Source organism: Saccoglossus kowalevskii, chromosome 20 (assembly GCF_978046115.1).
Source record: "Saccoglossus kowalevskii chromosome 20, keSacKowa6.1, whole genome shotgun sequence".
In the NCBI taxonomy this organism is placed as follows: domain Eukaryota; kingdom Metazoa; phylum Hemichordata; class Enteropneusta; family Harrimaniidae; genus Saccoglossus; species Saccoglossus kowalevskii.
Window position 1 is genome coordinate 2,379,917 of NC_140660.1, and position 22,311 is coordinate 2,402,227.

At 46.1% G+C, this 22,311-nt stretch overlaps 1 protein-coding gene across 1 annotated transcript in view; it reads left to right on the forward strand.

Annotated features, from left to right (window-relative positions):
• Window positions 1-20,089, forward strand: part of LOC146729884 (uncharacterized) — a 67,000-nt gene extending 46,911 nt beyond the window's left edge. The window contains exons 3-4 of the mRNA XM_085494701.1: window positions 19,794-19,940; window positions 20,079-20,089. Of these exons, the coding sequence (XP_085350827.1) occupies window positions 19,794-19,940; window positions 20,079-20,089 (158 nt within the window). The remainder of the gene's footprint in view (window positions 1-19,793; window positions 19,941-20,078) is intronic.
• Window positions 20,090-22,311: the final 2,222 nt, after the last annotated feature.

The following is a 22,311-nucleotide window of genomic DNA, read 5'->3' on the forward strand; positions in this document are numbered from 1 at the left end:
TGGTGACAACACTGTGTAGCAACACTGGTTACAACACTATGTAGCAACACTGTGTAACAGCACTGGTGAAAACGCTGTGTAGCAGCACTGGTGACAACACTGTGTAGCAAGACAGGTGACAACACGATGTAGCAACACTGGTGACAATTGGGTGTAGCAACACCAGTGACAACACTGTGTAACATCACTGGTGACAACACTATGTAGCAGCACTGGTGACAACACTGTGTAGCAGCACTGGTGACAACACTGTGTAGCAACACTGGTGACAACAGTGTAGCAAAACCGGTGACAGCACTGTGTACCAACACTGGTGACAACACTGTGTACCAACACTGGTGACAACACTGTACCAACAGTGGTGACAACACTGTGTAGCTACACTGATGCCAACAATGTGTAGCAACACTGGTGACAGCACTGTGTAGCAACACTGGTGACAGCACTGTAGCAACACCGGTGACAGCACTGTGTAGCAACACTGGTGACAACACTGTGTACCAACACTGGTGAAAACACTGTGTACCAACACTGGTGACAACACTGTGTAGCTACACTGATGCCAACAATGTGTAGCAACACTGGTGACAACACTGTGTAGCAGCACTGGTGACAACACTGTGTAGCAACACTGATGACAACACTATGTAGCAGCACTAGTGAAAACACTGCAGCAGCACTGGTGACAACACTGTAGCAGCGCTGGTGACAACACTGTGTAGCAACCAACACTGTAGCAGTGCTGGTGACAACACTGTGTAGCAACACTGGTGACAACACTGTGTAGCAACACTGGTTATAACACTATGTAGCAACACTGTGTAACAGCACTGGTGAAAATGCTGTGTAGCAGCAATGATGACGACGCTGTGTAGCAACACTGGTGACAACACTGTGTAGCAACACTGGTGACAATTGGGTGTAGCAACACTGGTGACAACACTATGTAACAGCACTGGTGACAACACTATGTAGCAGCACTGGTGACAACACTGTAGCAACACCGGTGACAGCACTGTGTACCAACACTGGTGACAACACTGTGTAGCAACACTGGTGACAACACTGTGTAGCAACACTGGTGACAACACTGTGTAGCAACACTGGTGACAACACTGTGTAGCAGCACTGGTGACAGCACTGTGTAGCAACACTGGTGAAAACACTGTAGCAACACTGGTGACAACACTGTGTACCAACACTGGTGACAACACTGTGTAGCAACACTGGTGACAACACTGTGTAGCAACACCGGTGACAGCACTGTGTACCAACACTGGTGACAACACTGTGTACCAACACTGGTGACAACACTGTGTACCAACACTGATGCCAATAATGTAGCAACACTAATGAAAACATGGTGTAGCAACACTTGTGACAACACTGTGCATCAACACTGGTGACAACACTGTGTAGCAACACTGGTTATAACACTATGTAGCAACACTGGTGACAATTGGGTGTAGCAACACTGGTGACAACACTGTGTAACAGCACTGGTGAAAATGCTGTGTAGAAACACTGGTGACAACACTGTAGCAACACCGGTGACAGCACTGTGTACCAACACTGGTGACAACACTGTGTACCAACACTGGTGACAACACTGTGTACCAACACTGGTGACAACACTGTGTACCAACACTGATGCCAACAATGTGTAGCAACACTGGTGACAACACTGTGTAGCAACACTGGTGACAAGACTATGTAGCAATACTAATGAATACATGATGTGGCAACACTTGTGACAACACTGTGTAGCAACACTGGTTTCAACACTATGTAGCAACACTGGTGACAACACTGTGTAGCAACACTGGTGACAACACTGTGTAGCAACACTGGTTACAACACTATGTAGCAACACTGGTGACAATTGGGTGTAGCAACACTGGTGACAACACTGTGTAACAGCACTGGTGAAAACGCTGTGTAGCAGCACTGGTGACGACGCTGTGTAGCAACACTGGTGACAACACTGTGTAGCAACACTGGTGACAATTGGGTGTAGCAACACTGGTGACAACACTGTAACAGCACCGGTGAAAACACTATGTAGCAACACCGGTGACAGCACTGTGTACCAACACTGGTGACAACACTGTGTACCAACACTGGTGACAACACTGTGTACCAACACTGGTGACAACACTGTGTACCAACACTGGTGACAACATTGTGTAGCAACACTTGTGACAACACTGTGTAGCAACACTGGTGACAACACTGTGTAGCAACACTGGTTACAACACTATGTAGCAACACTGTGTAACAGCACTGGTGAAAACGCTGTGTAGCAGCACTGGTGACAACGCTGTGTAGCAAGACAGGTGACAACACGATGTAGCAACACTGGTGACAATTGGGTGTAGCAACACCAGTGACAACACTGTGTAACATCACTGGTGACAACACTATGTAGCAGCACTGGTGACAACACTGTGTAGCAGCACTGGTGACAACACTGTGTAGCAACACTGGTGACAACAGTGTAGCAACACCGGTGACAGCACTGTGTACCAACACTGGTGACAACACTGTGTACCAACAGTGGTGACAACACTGTACCAACAGTGGTGACAACACTGTGTAGCTACACTGATGCCAAAAATGTGTAGCAACACTGGTGACAGCACTGTGTAGCAACACTGGTGACAGCACTGTAGCAACACCGGTGACAGCACTGTGTAGCAACACTGGTGACAACACTGTGTACCAACACTGGTGAAAACACTGTGTACCAACACTGGTGACAACACTGTGTAGCTACACTGATGCCAACAATGTGTATCAACACTGGTGACAACACTGTGTAGCAGCACTGGTGACAACACTGTGTAGTAGCACTGATGACAACACTATGTAGCAACACTAATGAAAACATGGTGTTGCAACACTTGTGACAACACTGTGTAGCAGCACTGGAGACAACACTGTGTAGTTGCACTGGTGACAACACTATGTAGCAACACTAATGAAAACATGGTGTCGCAACACTTGTGACAATACTGTGTAGCAACACTGGTGACAATTGGGTGTAGCAACACTGGTGACAACACTGTGTAACAGCACTGGTGACAACACTATGTAGCAGCACTTGTGACAACACTGTGTAGCAGCACTGGTGACAATACTGTGTACCAACACTGGTGACAACACTGTGTACCAATACTGGTGACAACACTGTGTACCAACACTGGTGACAACGCTGGTGACAACGCTGTGTATCAGCACTGGTGACAGCACTGTGTACCGACACTGGTGAAAACACTGTGTAGCAGCACTGGTGACAGCACTGTGTAGCAACACTGGTGAAAACACTGTAGCAACACTGGTGACAACACTGTGTACCAACACTGGTGACAACACTGTGTAGCAACACTGGTGACAACACTGTGTAGCAACACCGGTGACAGCACTGTGTACCAACACTGGTGACAACACTGTGTACCAACACTGGTGACAACACTGTGTACCAACACTGGTGACAACACTGTGTACCAACACTGATGCCAATAATGTAGCAACACTAATGAAAACATGGTGTAGCAACACTTGTGACAACACTGTGCATCAACACTGGTGACAACACTGTGTAGCAACACTGGTTATAACACTATGTAGCAACACTGGTGACAATTGGGTGTAGCAACACTGGTGACAACACTGTGTAACAGCACTGGTGAAAATGCTGTGTAGAAACACTGGTGACAACACTGTAGCAACACCGGTGACAGCACTGTGTACCAACACTGGTGACAACACTGTGTACCAACACTGGTGACAACACTGTGTACCAACACTGGTGACAACACTGTGTACCAACACTGATGCCAACAATGTGTAGCAACACTGGTGACAACACTGTGTAGCAACACTGGTGACAAGACTATGTAGCAATACTAATGAATACATGATGTGGCAACACTTGTGACAACACTGTGTAGCAACACTGGTTTCAACACTATATAGCAACACTGGTGACAACACTGTGTAGCAACACTGGTGACAACACTGTGTAGCAACACTGGTTACAACACTATGTAGCAACACTGGTGACAATTGGGTGTAGCAACACTGGTGACAACACTGTGTAACAGCACTGGTGAAAACGCTGTGTAGCAGCACTGGTGACGACGCTGTGTAGCAACACTGGTGACAACACTGTGTAGCAACACTGGTGACAATTGGGTGTAGCAACACTGGTGACAACACTGTAACAGCACCGGTGAAAACACTATGTAGCAACACCGGTGACAGCACTGTGTACCAACACTGGTGACAACACTGTGTACCAACACTGGTGACAACACTGTGTACCAACACTGGTGACAACACTGTGTACCAACACTGGTGACAACATTGTGTAGCAACACTTGTGACAACACTGTGTAGCAACACTGGTGACAACACTGTGTAGCAACACTGGTTACAACACTATGTAGCAACACTGTGTAACAGCACTGGTGAAAACGCTGTGTAGCAGCACTGGTGACAACGCTGTGTAGCAAGACAGGTGACAACACGATGTAGCAACACTGGTGACAATTGGGTGTAGCAACACCAGTGACAACACTGTGTAACATCACTGGTGACAACACTATGTAGCAGCACTGGTGACAACACTGTGTAGCAGCACTGGTGACAACACTGTGTAGCAACACTGGTGACAACAGTGTAGCAACACCGGTGACAGCACTGTGTACCAACACTGGTGACAACACTGTGTACCAACAGTGGTGACAACACTGTACCAACAGTGGTGACAACACTGTGTAGCTACACTGATGCCAAAAATGTGTAGCAACACTGGTGACAGCACTGTGTAGCAACACTGGTGACAGCACTGTAGCAACACCGGTGACAGCACTGTGTAGCAACACTGGTGACAACACTGTGTACCAACACTGGTGAAAACACTGTGTACCAACACTGGTGACAACACTGTGTAGCTACACTGATGCCAACAATGTGTAGCAACACTGGTGACAACACTGTGTAGCAGCACTGGTGACAACACTGTGTAGTAGCACTGATGACAACACTATGTAGCAACACTAATGAAAACATGGTGTTGCAACACTTGTGACAACACTGTGTAGCAGCACTGGAGACAACACTGTGTAGTTGCACTGGTGACAACACTATGTAGCAACACTAATGAAAACATGGTGTCGCAACACTTGTGACAATACTGTGTAGCAACACTGGTGACAATTGGGTGTAGCAACACTGGTGACAACACTGTGTAACAGCACTGGTGACAACACTATGTAGCAGCACTTGTGACAACACTGTGTAGCAGCACTGGTGACAATACTGTGTACCAACACTGGTGACAACACTGTGTACCAATACTGGTGACAACACTGTGTACCAACACTGGTGACAACGCTGGTGACAACGCTGTGTATCAGCACTGGTGACAGCACTGTGTACCGACACTGGTGAAAACACTGTGTACCAACACTGGTGACAACACTGTGTAGCAACACTGGTGACAACACTGTAGCAACACTGGTGACAACACTGTGTAGCAGCACTGATGACAGCACTGTGTAGCAACACTTGTGAAAACACTGTAGCAACACTGGTAACAACACTGTGTACCAACACTGGTGACAACACTGTGTACCAACACTGGTGACAACACTGTGTATCAACACTGGTGACAACACTGTGTACCAACACTGGTGACAACACTGTGTAGCAACACCGGTGACAGCACTGTGTACCAACACTGTGTACCAACACTGGTGACAATACTGTGTAGCAGCACTGGTAACAACACTGTGTAGCAACACTGGTGACAACACTGTAGCAACACCGGTGACAGCACTGTGTACCAACGCTGGTGACAACACTGTGTACCAACGCTGGTGACAACACTGTGTAGCAACACTGGTGACAACACTGTAGCAACACTGGTGACAACACTGTGTAGCAGCACTGGTGACAGCACTGTGTAGCAACACTGGTGAAAACACTGTAGCAATACTGGTGACAACACTGTGTACCAACACTGGTGACAACACTGTGTACCAACACTGGTGACAACACTGTGTATCAACACTGGTGACAACACTGTGTACCAACACTGGTGACAACACTGTGTAGCAACACCGGTGACAGCACTGTGTACCAACACTGTGTACCAACACTGGTGACAACACTGTGTACCAACACTGATGCCAACAATGTGTAGCAACACTGGTGACAACACTATGTAGCAACACTAATGAAAACATGGTGTAGCAACACTTGTGACAACACTGTGTAGCAACACAGGTGACAACACTGTGTAGCAACACTGGTTACAACACTATGTAGCAACACTGGTGACAATTGGGTGTAGCAACACTGGTGACAACACTGTGTAACAGCACTGGTGACAACACTATGTAGCAGCACTGGTGACAACACTGTGTAGCAGCACTGGTGACAACACTGTGTACCAACACTTGTGACAACACTGTGTAGCAACACCGGTGACAGCACTGTGTACCAACACTATGTACCAACACTGGTGACAACACTGTGTAGCAACACTGGTGTCAACACTGTGTAGCAACACTGGTTACAACACTATGTAGCAACACTGGTGACAATTGGGTGTAACAACACTGGTGACAACACTGCGTAACAGCACTGGTGAAAACGTTGTGTAGCAGCACTGGTGATGACGCTGTGTAGCAACACTGGTGACAACACTGTGTAGCAACACTGGTGACAATTGGGTGTAGCAACACTGGTGACAACACTGTGTAGCAGCACTGGTGACAACACTGTAGCAACACTGGCGACAGCACTGTGTATCAACACTGGTGACAACACTGTGTACCAACACTGGTGACAAATCTGTGTAGCTACACTGATGCCAACAATGTGTAGCAACACTGGTGTCAACACTGTGTAGCAACACTTGTGACAACAGTATGTAGCAACACTAATGAAAACATTGTGTAGCAACACTTGCGACAACACTGTGTAGCAACACTGGTGACAACACTGTGTAGCAACACTGGTGACAACAGTATGTAGCAACACTAATGAAAACATTGTGTAGCAACACTTGTGACAACACTGTGTAGCAACACTGGTGACAACACTGTGTAGCAACACTGGTTACAACACTATGTATCAACACTGTGTAACAGCACTGGTGAATACGCTGTGTAGCAGCACTGGTGACAACAATGTGTAGCAACACTGGTGTCAACACTGTGTAGCAACACTGGTGACAACAGTATGTAGCAACACTAATGAAAACATTGTGTAGCAACACTTGTGACAACACTGTGTAGCAGCACTGGTAACAACACTGTGTAGCAACACTGGTGATAACACTGTAGCAACACCGGTGACAGCACTGTGTACCAACACTGGTGACAACACTGTGTACCAACACTGGTGACAACACTGTGTACCAACACTGATGCCAATAATGTAGCAACACTAATGAAAACATGGTGTAGCAACACTTGTGACAACACTGTGCATCAACACTGGTGACAACACTGTGTAGCAACACTGGTTACAACACTATGTAGCAACACTGGTGACAATTGGGTGTAGCAACACTGGTGACAACACTGTGTAACAGCACTGGTGAAAATGCTGTGTAGAAACACTGGTGACAACACTGTAGCAACACCGGTGACAGCACTGTGTACCAACACTGGTGACAACACTGTGTACCAACACTGGTGACAACACTGTGTACCAACACTGGTGACAACACTGTGTACCAACACTGATGCCAACAATGTGTAGCAACACTGGTGACAACACTGTGTAGCAACACTGGTGACAAGACTATGTAGCAATACTAATGAATACATGATGTGGCAACACTTGTGACAACACTGTGTAGCAACACTGGTTTCAACACTATGTAGCAACACTGGTGACAACACTGTGTAGCAACACTGGTGACAACACTGTGTAGCAACACTGGTTACAACACTATGTAGCAACACTGGTGACAATTGGGTGTAGCAACACTGGTGACAACACTGTGTAACAGCACTGGTGAAAACGCTGTGTAGCAGCACTGGTGACGACGCTGTGTAGCAACACTGGTGACAACACTGTGTAGCAACACTGGTGACAATTGGGTGTAGCAACACTGGTGACAACACTGTAACAGCACCGGTGAAAACACTATGTAGCAACACCGGTGACAGCACTGTGTACCAACACTGGTGACAACACTGTGTACCAACACTGGTGACAACACTGTGTACCAACACTGGTGACAACACTGTGTACCAACACTGGTGACAACATTGTGTAGCAACACTTGTGACAACACTGTGTAGCAACACTGGTGACAACACTGTGTAGCAACACTGGTTACAACACTATGTAGCAACACTGTGTAACAGCACTGGTGAAAACGCTGTGTAGCAGCACTGGTGACAACGCTGTGTAGCAAGACAGGTGACAACACGATGTAGCAACACTGGTGACAATTGGGTGTAGCAACACCAGTGACAACACTGTGTAACATCACTGGTGACAACACTATGTAGCAGCACTGGTGACAACACTGTGTAGCAGCACTGGTGACAACACTGTGTAGCAACACTGGTGACAACAGTGTAGCAACACCGGTGACAGCACTGTGTACCAACACTGGTGACAACACTGTGTACCAACACTGGTGACAACACTGTACCAACAGTGGTGACAACACTGTGTAGCTACACTGATGCCAACAATGTGTAGCAACACTGGTGACAGCACTGTGTAGCAACACTGGTGACAGCACTGTAGCAACACCGGTGACAGCACTGTGTAGCAACACTGGTGACAACACTGTGTACCAACACTGGTGAAAACACTGTGTACCAACACTGGTGACAACACTCTGTAGCTACACTGATGCCAACAATGTGTAGCAACACTGGTGACAACACTGTGTAGCAGCACTGGTGACAACACTGTGTAGTAGCACTGATGACAACACTATGTAGCAACACTAATGAAAACATGGTGTTGCAACACTTGTGACAACACTGTGTAGCAGCACTGGAGACAACACTGTGTAGTTGCACTGGTGACAACACTATGTAGCAACACTAATGAAAACATGGTGTCGCAACACTTGTGACAATACTGTGTAGCAACACTGGTGACAATTGGGTGTAGCAACACTGGTGACAACACTGTGTAACAGCACTGGTGACAACACTATGTAGCAGCACTTGTGACAACACTGTGTAGCAACACTGGTTACAATACTGTGTACCAACACTGGTGACAACACTGTGTACCAATACTGGTGACAACACTGTGTACCAACACTGGTGACAACGCTGGTGACAACGCTGTGTATCAGCACTGGTGACAGCACTGTGTACCAACACTGGTGAAAACACTGTGTACCAACACTGGTGACAACACTGTGTAGCAACACTGGTGACAACACTGTAGCAACACTGGTGACAACACTGTGTAGCAGCACTGCTGACAGCACTGTGTAGCAACACTGGTGAAAACACTGTAGCAACACTGGTAACAACACTGTGTACCAACAATGGTGACAACACTGTGTACCAACACTGGTGACAACACTGTGTATCAACACTGGTGACAACACTGTGTACCAACACTGGTGACAACACTGTGTAGCAACACCGGTGACAGCACTGTGTACCAACACTGTGTACCAACACTGGTGACAACACTGTGTAGCAGCACTGGTAACAACACTGTGTAGCAACACTGGTGACAACACTGTAGCAACACCGGTGACAGCACTGTGTACCAACGCTGGTGACAACACTGTGTACCAACGCTGGTGACAACACTGTGTAGCAACACTGGTGACAACACTGTAGCAACACTGGTGACAACACTGTGTAGCAGCACTGGTGACAGCACTGTGTAGCAACACTGGTGAAAACACTGTAGCAACACTGGTGACAACACTGTGTACCAACACTGGTGACAACACTGTGTACCAACACTGGTGACAACACTGTGTATCAACACTGGTGACAACACTGTGTACCAACACTGGTGACAACACTGTGTAGCAACACCGGTGACAGCACTGTGTACCAACACTGTGTACCAACACTGGTGACAACACTGTGTACCAACACTGATGCCAACAATGTGTAGCAACACTGTGTAGCAACACTGGTGACAACACTATGTAACAGCACTGGTGAAAACGCTGTGTAGCAGCACTGGTGACGACGCTGTGTAGCAACACTGGTGACAACACTGTGTAGCAACACTGGTGACAATTGGTTGTAGCAACACTGGTGACAACACTGTAACAGCACCGGTGAAAACACTCTGTAGCAACACCGGTGACAGCACTGTGTACCAACACTGGTGACAACACTGTGTACCAACACTGGTGACAACACTGTGTACCAACACTGGTGACAACACTGTGTACCAACACTGGTGACAACATTGTGTAGTAACACTTGTGACAACACTGTGTAGCAACACTGGTGACAACACTGTGTAGCAACACTGGTTACAACACTATGTAGCAACACTGTGTAACAGCACTGGTGAAAATGCTGTGTAGCAGCACTGGTGACAACGCTGTGTAGCAAGACAGGTGACAACACGATGTAGCAACACTGGTGACAATTGGGTGTAGCAACACCAGTGACAACACTGTGTAACATCACTGGTGACAACACTATGTAGCAGCACTGGTGACAACACTGTGTAGCAGCACTGGTGACAACACTGTGTAGCAACACTGGTGACAACAGTGTAGCAACACCGGTGACAGCACTGTGTACCAACACTGGTGACAACACTGTGTACCAACACTGGTGACAACACTGTACCAACAGTGGTGACAACACTGTGTAGCTACACTGATGCCAACAATGTGTAGCAACACTGGTGACAGCACTGTGTAGCAACACTGGTGACAGCACTGTAGCAACACCGGTGACAGCACTGTGTAGCAACACTGGTGACAACACTGTGTACCAACACTGGTGAAAACACTGTGTACCAACACTGGTGACAACACTCTGTAGCTACACTGATGCCAACAATGTGTAGCAACACTGGTGACAACACTGTGTAGCAGCACTGGTGACAACACTGTGTAGTAGCACTGATGACAACACTATGTAGCAACACTAATGAAAACATGGTGTTGCAACACTTGTGACAACACTGTGTAGCAGCACTGGAGACAACACTGTGTAGTTGCACTGGTGACAACACTATGTAGCAACACTAATGAAAACATGGTGTCGCAACATTTGTGACAATACTGTGTAGCAACACTGGTGACAATTGGGTGTAGCAACACTGGTGACAACACTGTGTAACAGCACTGGTGACAACACTATGTAGCAGCACTTGTGACAACACTGTGTAGCAGCACTGGTGACAATACTGTGTACCAACACTGGTGACAACACTGTGTACCAATACTGGTGACAACACTGTGTACCAACACTGGTGACAACGCTGGTGACAACGCTGTGTATCAGCACTGGTGACAGCACTGTGTAGCAACACTGGTGACAACACTGTAGCAACACTGGTGACAACACTGTGTAGCAGCACTGGTGACAGCACTGTGTAGCAACACTGGTGAAAACACTGTAGCAACACTGGTAACAACACTGTGTACCAACACTGGTGACAACACTGTGTACCAACACTGGTGACAACACTGTGTATCAACACTGGTGACAACACTGTGTACCAACACTGGTGACAACACTGTGTAGCAACACCGGTGACAGCACTGTGTACCAACACTGTGTACCAACACTGGTGACAACACTGTGTAGCAGCTCTGGTAACAACACTGTGTAGCAACACTGGTGACAACACTGTAGCAACACCGGTGACAGCACTGTGTACCAACGCTGGTGACAACACTGTGTACCAACGCTGGTGACAACACTGTGTAGCAACACTGGTGACAACACTGTAGCAACACTGGTGACAACACTGTGTAGCAGCACTGGTGACAGCACTGTGTAGCAACACTGGTGAAAACACTGTAGCAACACTGGTGACAACACTGTGTACCAACACTGGTGACAACACTGTGTACCAACACTGGTGACAACACTGTGTACCAACACTGGTGACAACACTGTGTAGCAACACCGGTGACAGCACTGTGTACCAACACTGTGTACCAACACTGGTGACAACACTGTGTAGCAGCTCTGGTAACAACACTGTGTAGCAACACTGGTGACAACACTGTAGCAACACCGGTGACAGCACTGTGTACCAACGCTGGTGACAACACTGTGTACCAACGCTGGTGACAACACTGTGTAGCAACACTGGTGACAACACTGTAGCAACACTGGTGACAACACTGTGTAGCAGCACTGGTGACAGCACTGTGTAGCAACACTGGTGAAAACACTGTAGCAACACTGGTGACAACACTGTGTACCAACACTGGTGACAACACTGTGTACCAACACTGGTTACAACACTGTGTACCAACACTGGTGACAACACTGTGTACCAACACTGGTGACAACACTGTGTAGCAACACCGGTGACAGCACTGTGTACCAACACTGTGTACCAACACTGGTGACAACACTGTGTACCAACACTGATGCCAACAATGTGTAGCAACACTGTGTAGCAACACTGGTGACAAAACTATGTAGCAACACTAATGAAAACATGGTGTAGCAACACTTGTGACAACACTGTGTAGCAACACAGGTGACAACACTGTGTAGCAACACTGGTTACAACACTATGTAGCAACACTGGTGACAATTGGGTGTAGCAACACTGGTGACAACACTGCGTAGCAACACTGGTGACAACACTGTGTAACAGCACTGGTGACAACACTATGTAGCAGCACTGGTGACAACACTGTGTAGCAGCACTGGTGACAACACTGTGTAGCAACACTGGTGACAACACTGTAGCAACACTGGCGACAGCACTGTGTACCAACACTGGTGACAACACTGTGTACCAACACTTGTGACAACACTGTGTAGCAACACCGGTGACAGCACTGTGTACCAACACTATGTACCAACACTGGTGACAACACTGTGTAGCAACACAGGTGACAACACTGTGTAGCAACACTGGTTACAACACTATGTAGCAACACTGGTGACAATTGGGTGTAACAACACTGGTGACAACACTGCGTAACAGCACTGGTGAAAACGTTGTGTAGCAGCACTGGTGATGACGCTGTGTAGCAACACTGGTGAAAACACTGTGTAGCAACACTGGTGACAATTGGGTGTAGCAACACTGGTGACAACACTGTGTAGCAGCACTGGTGACAACACTGTAGCAACACTGGCGACAGCACTGTGTACCAACACTGGTGACAACACTGTGTACCAACACTGGTGACAAAACTGTGTAGCTACACTGATGCCAACAATGTGTAGCAACACTGGTGTCAACACTGTGTAGCAACACTGGTGACAACAGTATGTAGCAACACTAATGAAAACATTGTGTAGCAACACTTGTGACAACACTGTGTAGCAACACTGGTGACAACACTATGTAGCAACACTGGTTACAACACTATGTATCAACACTGTGTAACAGCACTGGTGAATACGCTGTGTAGCAGCACTGGTGACAACGCTGTGTAGCAACACTGGTGACAACACTGTGTAGCAACACTGGTGACAATTGGGTGTAGCAACACTGGTGACAACACTGTGTAACAGCACTGGTGACAACACTATGTAGCAGCACTGGTGACAACACTGTGTAGCAGCACTGGTAACAACACTGTGTAGCAACACTGGTGACAACACTGTAGCAACACCGGTGACAGCACTGTGTACCAACGCTGGTGACAACACTGTGTAGCTACACTGATGCCAACAATGTGTAGCAACACTGGTGACAACACTGTGTAGCAACACTGGTGACAACACTGTAGCAACACCCGTGACAGCACTGTGTACCAACACTGGTGACAAAGCTGTGTACCAACACTGGTGACAACACTGTGTACCAACACTGGTGACAACACTGTGTAGCAACACTGGTGACAACACTGTAGCAACACCGGTGACAGCACTGTGTACCAACACTGGTGACAACACTGTGTACCAACACTGGTGACAACACTGTGTAACAACACTGTGTAGCTACACTGATGCCAACAATGGGTAGCAACACTGGTGACAACAATGTGTAGCAGCACTGGTGACAACACTATGTAGCAACACTAATGAGAACATGGTGTAGTACACTGGTGACAACACTGAGTAGCAACACTGGTGACAACATTGTAACAACACTGGTGACAACACTGTGTAGCAACACTGGTGACAACACTGGTGACAACTTTATGTAGCAACACTAGTGAAACACAGTGTAGCAACACTGGTGACAACACTGTGTAGCAACACTTGTGACAACACTGTGTAGCAACACTGGTGACAACACTGTGTAACAGCACTGGTGACAATTGGGTGTAGCAACACTTGTGACAACACTGTGTAGCAACACTAATGAAAACATGTTGTAGCAACACTTGTGACAACACTGTGTAGCACCACTGTTGACAACACTGTGTAGCACCACTGGTGACAACACTGTAGCAGCACTGGTGACAACACTGGTGACAACACTATGTATTAACACTGGTGACAACATTGTAGCATCACTGGTGACAACACTAGCATCACTGGTGACAACACAGTGTAGCAACACTGGTGACAACACAGTGTAGCAACACTGGTGACAGCACTGGTGACAGCACTGTGTGACCTAGCAACACTGGTAACAACACTTTGTAGCAACTCGGGTGACAACACTGTAGCATCACTGGTGACAACACTGTGTAGCACCACTGGTGACAACACTATGTATTAACACTGGTAACAACATTGTAGCATCACTGGTGACAACACTGTGTAGCAACACTGGTTTCAACACTATGTAGCAACACTGGTGACAACACTGTGTAGCAACACTGGTGACAACAGTGTGTAGCAACACTGGTTACAACACTATGTAGCAACACTGGTGACAATTGGGTGTAGCAACACTGGTGACAACACTGTGTAACAGCACTGGTGAAAACGCTGTGTAGCAGCACTGGTGACGACGCTGTGTAGCAACACTGGTGACAACACTGTGTAGCTACACTGATGCCAACAATGTGTAGCAACACTGGTGACAACACTGTGTAGCAGCACTGGTGACAACACTGTGTAGTAGCACTGATGACAACACTATGTAGCAACACTAATGAAAACATGGTGTTGCAACACTTGTGACAACACTGTGTAGCAGCACTGGAGACAACACTGTGTAGTTGCACTGGTGACAACACTATGTAGCAACACTAATGAAAACATGGTGTCGCAACACTTGTGACAATACTGTGTAGCAACACTGGTGACAATTGGGTGTAGCAACACTGGTGACAACACTGTGTAACAGCACTGGTGACAACACTATGTAGCAGCACTTGTGACAACACTGTGTAGCAGCACTGGTGACAACACTGTGTAGCAGCACTGGTGACAACACTGTGTACCAACACTGGTGACAACACTGTGTACCAACACTGGTGACAACGCTGGTGACAAAGCTGTGTATCAGCACTGGTGACAGCACTGTGTACCAACACTGGTGAAAACACTGTGTACCAACACTGGTGACAACACTGTGTAGCAACACTGGTGACAACACTGTAGCAACACTGGTGACAACACTGTGTAGCAGCACTGGTGACAGCACTGTGTAGCAACACTGGTGAAAACACTGTAGCAACACTGGTGACAACACTGTGTACCAACACTGGTGACAACACTGTGTACCAACACTGGTGACAACACTGTGTATCAACACTGGTGACAACACTGTGTACCAACACTGGTGACAACACTGTGTAGCAACACCGGTGACAGCACTGTGTACCAACACTGTGTACCAACACTGGTGACAACACTGTGTACCAACACTGATGCCAACAATGTGTAGCAACACGGTGTAGCAACACTGGTGACAACACTATGTAGCAACACTAATGAAAACATGGTGTAGCAACACTTGTGACAACACTGTGTAGCAACACAGGTGACAACACTGTGTAGCAACACTGGTTACAACACTATGTAGCAACACTGGTGACAATTGGGTGTAGCAACTCTGGTGACAACACTGCGTAGCAACACTGGTGACAACACTGTGTAACAGCACTGGTGACAACACTATGTAGCAGCACTGGTGACAACACTGTGTAGCAGCACTGGTGACAACACTGTGTAGCAACACTGGTGACAACACTGTAGCAACACTGGCGACAGCACTGTGTACCAACACTGGTGACAACACTGTGTACCAACACTTGTGACAACACTGTGTAGCAACACCGGTGACAGCACTGTGTACCAACACTATGTACCAACACTGGTGACAACACTGTGTAGCAACACATTTGACAACACTATGTAGCAACACTGGTTACAACACTATGTAGCAACACTGGTGACAATTGGGTGTAACAACACTGGTGACAACACTGCGTAACAGCACTGGTGAAAACGTTGTGTAGCAGCACTGGTGATGACGCTGTGTAGCAACACTGGTGACAACACTGTGTAGCAACACTGGTGACAATTGGGTGTAGCAACACTGGTGACAACACTGTGTAGCAGCACTGGTGACAACACTGTAGCAACACTGGCGACAGCACTGTGTACCAACACTGGTGACAACACTGTGTACCAACACTGGTGACAAAACTGTGTAGCTACACTGATGCCAACAATGTGTAGCAACACTGGTGTCAACACTGTGTAGCAACACTGGTGACAACAGTATGTAGCAACACTAATGAAAACATTGTGTAGCAACACTTGTGACAACACTGTGTAGCAACACTGGTGACAACACTGTGTAACAACACTGGTTACAACACTATGTAGCAACACTGTGTAACAGCACTGGTGAATACGCTGTGTAGCAGCACTGGTGACAACGCTGTGTAGCAACACTGGTGACAACACTGTGTAGCAACACTGGTGACAATTGGGTGTAGCAACACTGGTGTCAACACTGTGTAGCAACACTGGTGACAACAGTATGTAGCAACACTAATGAAAACATTGTGTAGCAACACTTGTGACAACACTGTGTAGCAACACTGGTGACAACACTGTGTAGCAACACTGGTTACAACACTATGTAGCAACACTGTGTAACAGCACTGGTGAATACGCTGTGTAGCAGCACTGGTGACAACGCTGTGTAGCAACACTGGTGACAACACTGTGTAGCAACACTGGTGACAATTGGGTGTAGCAACACTGGTGACAACACTGTGTAACAGCACTGGTGAAAACACTATGTAGCAGCACTGGTGACAACACTGTGTAGCAGCACTGGTAACAACACTGTGTAGCAACACTGGTGACAACAATGTAGCAACACCGGTGACAGCACTGTGTACCAACGCTGGTGACAACACTGTGTAGCTACACTGATGCCAACAATGTGTAGCAACACTGGTGACAACACTGTAGCAACACCCGTGACAGCACTGTGTACCAACACTGGTGACAACGCTGTGTATCAACACTGGTGACAACACTGTGTACCAACACTGGTGACAACACTGTGTAGCAACACTGGTGACAACACTGTAGCAACACCGGTGACAGCACTGTGTACCAACACTGGTGACAACACTGTGTACCAACACTGGTGACAACACTGTGTAACAACACTGGTGACAACACTGTGTAGCTACACTGATGCCAACAATGGGTAGCAACACTGGTGACAACAATGTGTAGCAGCACTGGTGACAACACTATGTAGCAACACTAATGAGAACATGGTGTAGCAACACTTGTGACAACACTGTGTTGCAACACTGGTGACAACACTGTGTAGCAGCACTGATGAAAACACCGTGTAGTACACTGGTGACAACACTGAGTAGCAACACTGGTGACAACATTGTAACAACACTGGTGACAACACTATGTAGCAACACTGGTGACAACACTGTGTAGCAACACTGGTGACAACACTGGTGACAACTTTATGTTGCAACACTAGTGAAACACAGTGTAGCAACACTGGTGACAACACTGTGCAGCAACACTTGTGACAACACTGTGTAGCAACACTGGTGACAACACTGTGTAATAGCACTGGTGACAATTGGGTGTAGCAACACTTGTGACAACACTGTGTAGCACCACTGGTGACAACACTGTAGCAGCACTGGTGACAACACTGGTGACAACACTATGTATTAACACTGGTGACAACATTGTAGCATCACTGGTGACAACACTAGCATCACTGGTGACAACACAGTGTAGCAACACTGGTGACAACACAGTGTAGCAACACTGGTGACAGCACTGGTGACAGCACTGTGTGACCTAGCAACACTGGTAACAACACTTTGTAGTAACTCGGGTGACAACACTGTAGCATCACTGGTGACAACACTGTGTAGCACCACTGGTGACAACACTATGTATTAACACTGGTAACAACATTGTAGCATCACTGGTGACAACACTGTGTAGCAACACTGGTGACAACACTAGCATCACTGGTGACAACACAGTGTAGCAACACTGATGACAGCACTGGTGACAACTCTGCGTGACCTAGCAACACTGGTAACAACACTTTGTAGCAACTCGGGTGACAACACTGTAGCAACACTGGTGACAACACTGTAGCAACACTGGTGACAACATGGTGTAGAGGCACTGGTGACAACACAGTGTAGAAGCACTGGTGACAACACAGTGTAGCAACACTGGTGACAACACGGTGTTGAAGCACTGGTGACAACACAGTGTAGAAGCACTGGTGACAACACAGTGTAGCAACACTGGTGACAACACGGTGTAGAAGCACTGGTGACAACACAGTGTAGCAGCACTGGTAACAACACGGTGTTGAAGCACTGGTGACAACACACTGTAGCAACACTGGTGATAACACACTGTAGCAACACTGGTGACAACATGGTGTAGAAGCACTGGTGACAACACAATGTAGAAGCACTGGTGACAACACAGTGTAGCAACACTGGTGACAACATGGTGTAGAAGCACTGGTGACAACACAGTGTAGAAGCACTGGTGACAACACAGTGTAGCAACACTGGTGACAACACGGTGTAGAAGCACTGGTGACAACACACTGTAGCAGCACTGGTGACAACACAGTGTAGCAACACTGGTGACAACACGGTGTTGAAGCACTGGTGACAACACACTGTAGCAACACTGGTGACAACACGGTGTAGAAGCACTGGTGACAACACAGTGTAGAAGCACTGGTCACAACACACTGTAGCAGCACTGGTGTTACAACACACTGTAGCAGCACTGGTCACAACACACTGTAGCAGCACTGGTCACAACACACTGTAGCAGCGCTGGTGACAACACACTGTAGCAGCACTGGTGACAACACACTGTAGCAACACTGGTGACAACACAGTGTAGAAGCACTGGTGACAACACGGTGTTGAAGCACTGGTGACAGCACACTGTAGCAGCACTGGTGACAACAAAGTGTAGAAGCACTGGTGACAACACGGTGTTGAAGCACTGGTGACAGCACACTGTAGCAGCACTGATGACAATACCATGTGAGACGGTAGCAACACTGAACAGCAAAGGCTATAGCAGAGTGTGACATTGTGTGGCAACTATGTGACACTGTAGTGTGTCATGAATCTTTGTTATAGTTTATCTTTCCAGTGAACTCCTATATTCATTAAGAAACATTTATGCATTGTTTTGTTTTCTTCTTAGTACCAGTGAAAAGTAGACGATCTAGGGCAGCTACTGTGGTTGGTGAATATCCTATGACACACAGTCCTAAAGGTCAAGCTATTATTATTAATAATCATCATTTCATTGATCCAACATCCAATAGAGATGGTACAGAGATAGATGAAGGTAAGTTATTTATATTCACCAATAATATATATAAAATGGTACACTGTTCTAAAGGTCAAGCTATTATTATTATTAATATTAATCAAGGTTTTACATGTGTCATTATTTGAAGACTTATTTTATTCTTTTGTATGATAGACAATAACTAAACAAAAGAAATTGGTGGTACCATTTAAGATTACTAGTATAATTATGTAACATTTTTTTAAATGTTTTTGTGCCAGGCAACAGTTCCTGACATGCAATGTCACTATTGTCTCTCCTTACTTTTTCTTTTTTGTAATTGCAAGTGCTAGTGCAGACACATTTTGCCACATAAGTCATTTCCTGTTTGGGACTACATGACAGGGCTGTGTGGCCATCTCCCTATCAAATGGTTATTTTAATGTTCTATCCTGGCATCAACCAGGCTCGGTCGAACACAAGCACCTGTGGACCTTAACCAAGGTTCCCCCCAAAGTCGCATTCGTTAGTGAATGAATCTCAGGCAGTGGAATTGGCCTTCCCAATGAGTCTGTGGCACACCCAGGGTAGGGGTCGGCCCTTTTGATGTTCAGCCAAAGGTAGGATTTGAACTTGGGTCTACCGATCATGTGTCTGATGTGACAACCACTATGCTATCAGTGATTGGTCTACTGTATGTCACTTTGTTGTTATCATGATCCTGATGTGACAACCACTATGCTATCAGTGATTGGTCTACTGTATGACACTTTGTTGTTATCATGAGTCTGATGTGACAACCACGATGCTATCAGTGATTGGTCTACTGTATGTCACATTGTTGTTAACATGAGTCTGATGTGACAACCACTATGCTATCAGTGATTGGTCTACTGTATGTCACTTTGTTGTTATCATGATCCTGATGTGACAACCACTATGCTATCAGTGATTGGTCTACTGTATGACACTTTGTTGTTATCATGAGTCTGATGTCACAACCACTATGCTATCAGTGATTGGTCCACTGTATGTCACTTTGTTGTTATCATGAGTCTTATGTGACAACCACTATGCTATCAGTGATTGGTCTACTGTATGTCACTTTGTTGTTATAATGAGTCTGATGTGACAACCACTATGCTATCAGTGATTGGTCTACAGTATGTCACTTTGTTGTTATCATGAATCTGATGTGACAACCACTATGCTATCAGTGATTGGTCTACTATATGTCACTTTGTTGTTATCATGAGTCTGATGTGACAACCACTATGCTATCAGTGATTGGTCTACTGTATGTCACTTTGTTGTTATAATGAGTCTGATGTGACAACCACTATGCTATCAGTAATTGTTCTACTGTATGTCACTTTGTTGTTATCATGAGTCTGATGTGACAACCACTATGCTATCAGTGATTGGTCTACTATATGTCACTTTGTTGTTATCATGAGTCTGATGTGACAACCACTATGCTATCAGTGATTGTGGTCTACTGTATGTCACTTTGTTGTTATCATGAGTTTGATGCAACAACCACTATGCTACCAGTGATTGGTCTACTGTATGTCACTTTGTTGTTATCATGAGTCTGGTGTGACAACCACTATGCTAGCAGTGATTGGTCCACTGTATGTCACTTTGTTGTTATCATGAGTCTTATTTGACAACCACTATGCTATCAGTGATTGGTCTACAGTATGTCACTTTGTTGTTATCATGAGTCTTATGTGACAACCGCTATGCTATCAGTGATTGGTCTACTATATGTCACTTTGTTGTTATAATGAGTCTGATGTGAAAACCACTATGCTATCAGTGATTGGTCGACTGTATGTCACTTTGTTGTTATCATGAGTCTGATGTGAAAACCACTATGCTATCAGTGATTGGTCTACTGTATGTCACTTTGTTGTTATCATGAGTCTGATGTGACAACCATTATGCTATCAGTGATTGGTCTACATTATGTCACTTTGTTGTTATCATGAGTCTGATGTCACAACCACTATGCTATCAGTGATTGGTCTACTGTATGTCACTTTGTTGTTATCATGAGTCTTATGTGACAACCACTATGCTATCAGTGATTGGTCTACTGTATGTCACTTTGTTATTATCATGAGTCTGATGTGACAACCACTATGCTATCAGTGATTGGTCTACTATATGTCACTTTGTTGTTATCAGGAGTCTGATGTGACAACCACTATGCTATCAGTGATTGGTCTACTATATGTCACTTTTGTTTTTATCATGAGTCTGATGTCACAACCACTATGCTATCAGTGATTGGTCTACTATATGTCACATTGTTGTTATCATGAGTCTGATGTGACAACCACTATGCTACCAGTGATTGGTCTACTATATGTCACTTTGTTGTTATCATGAGTCTGATGTGACAACCACTATGCTATCAGTG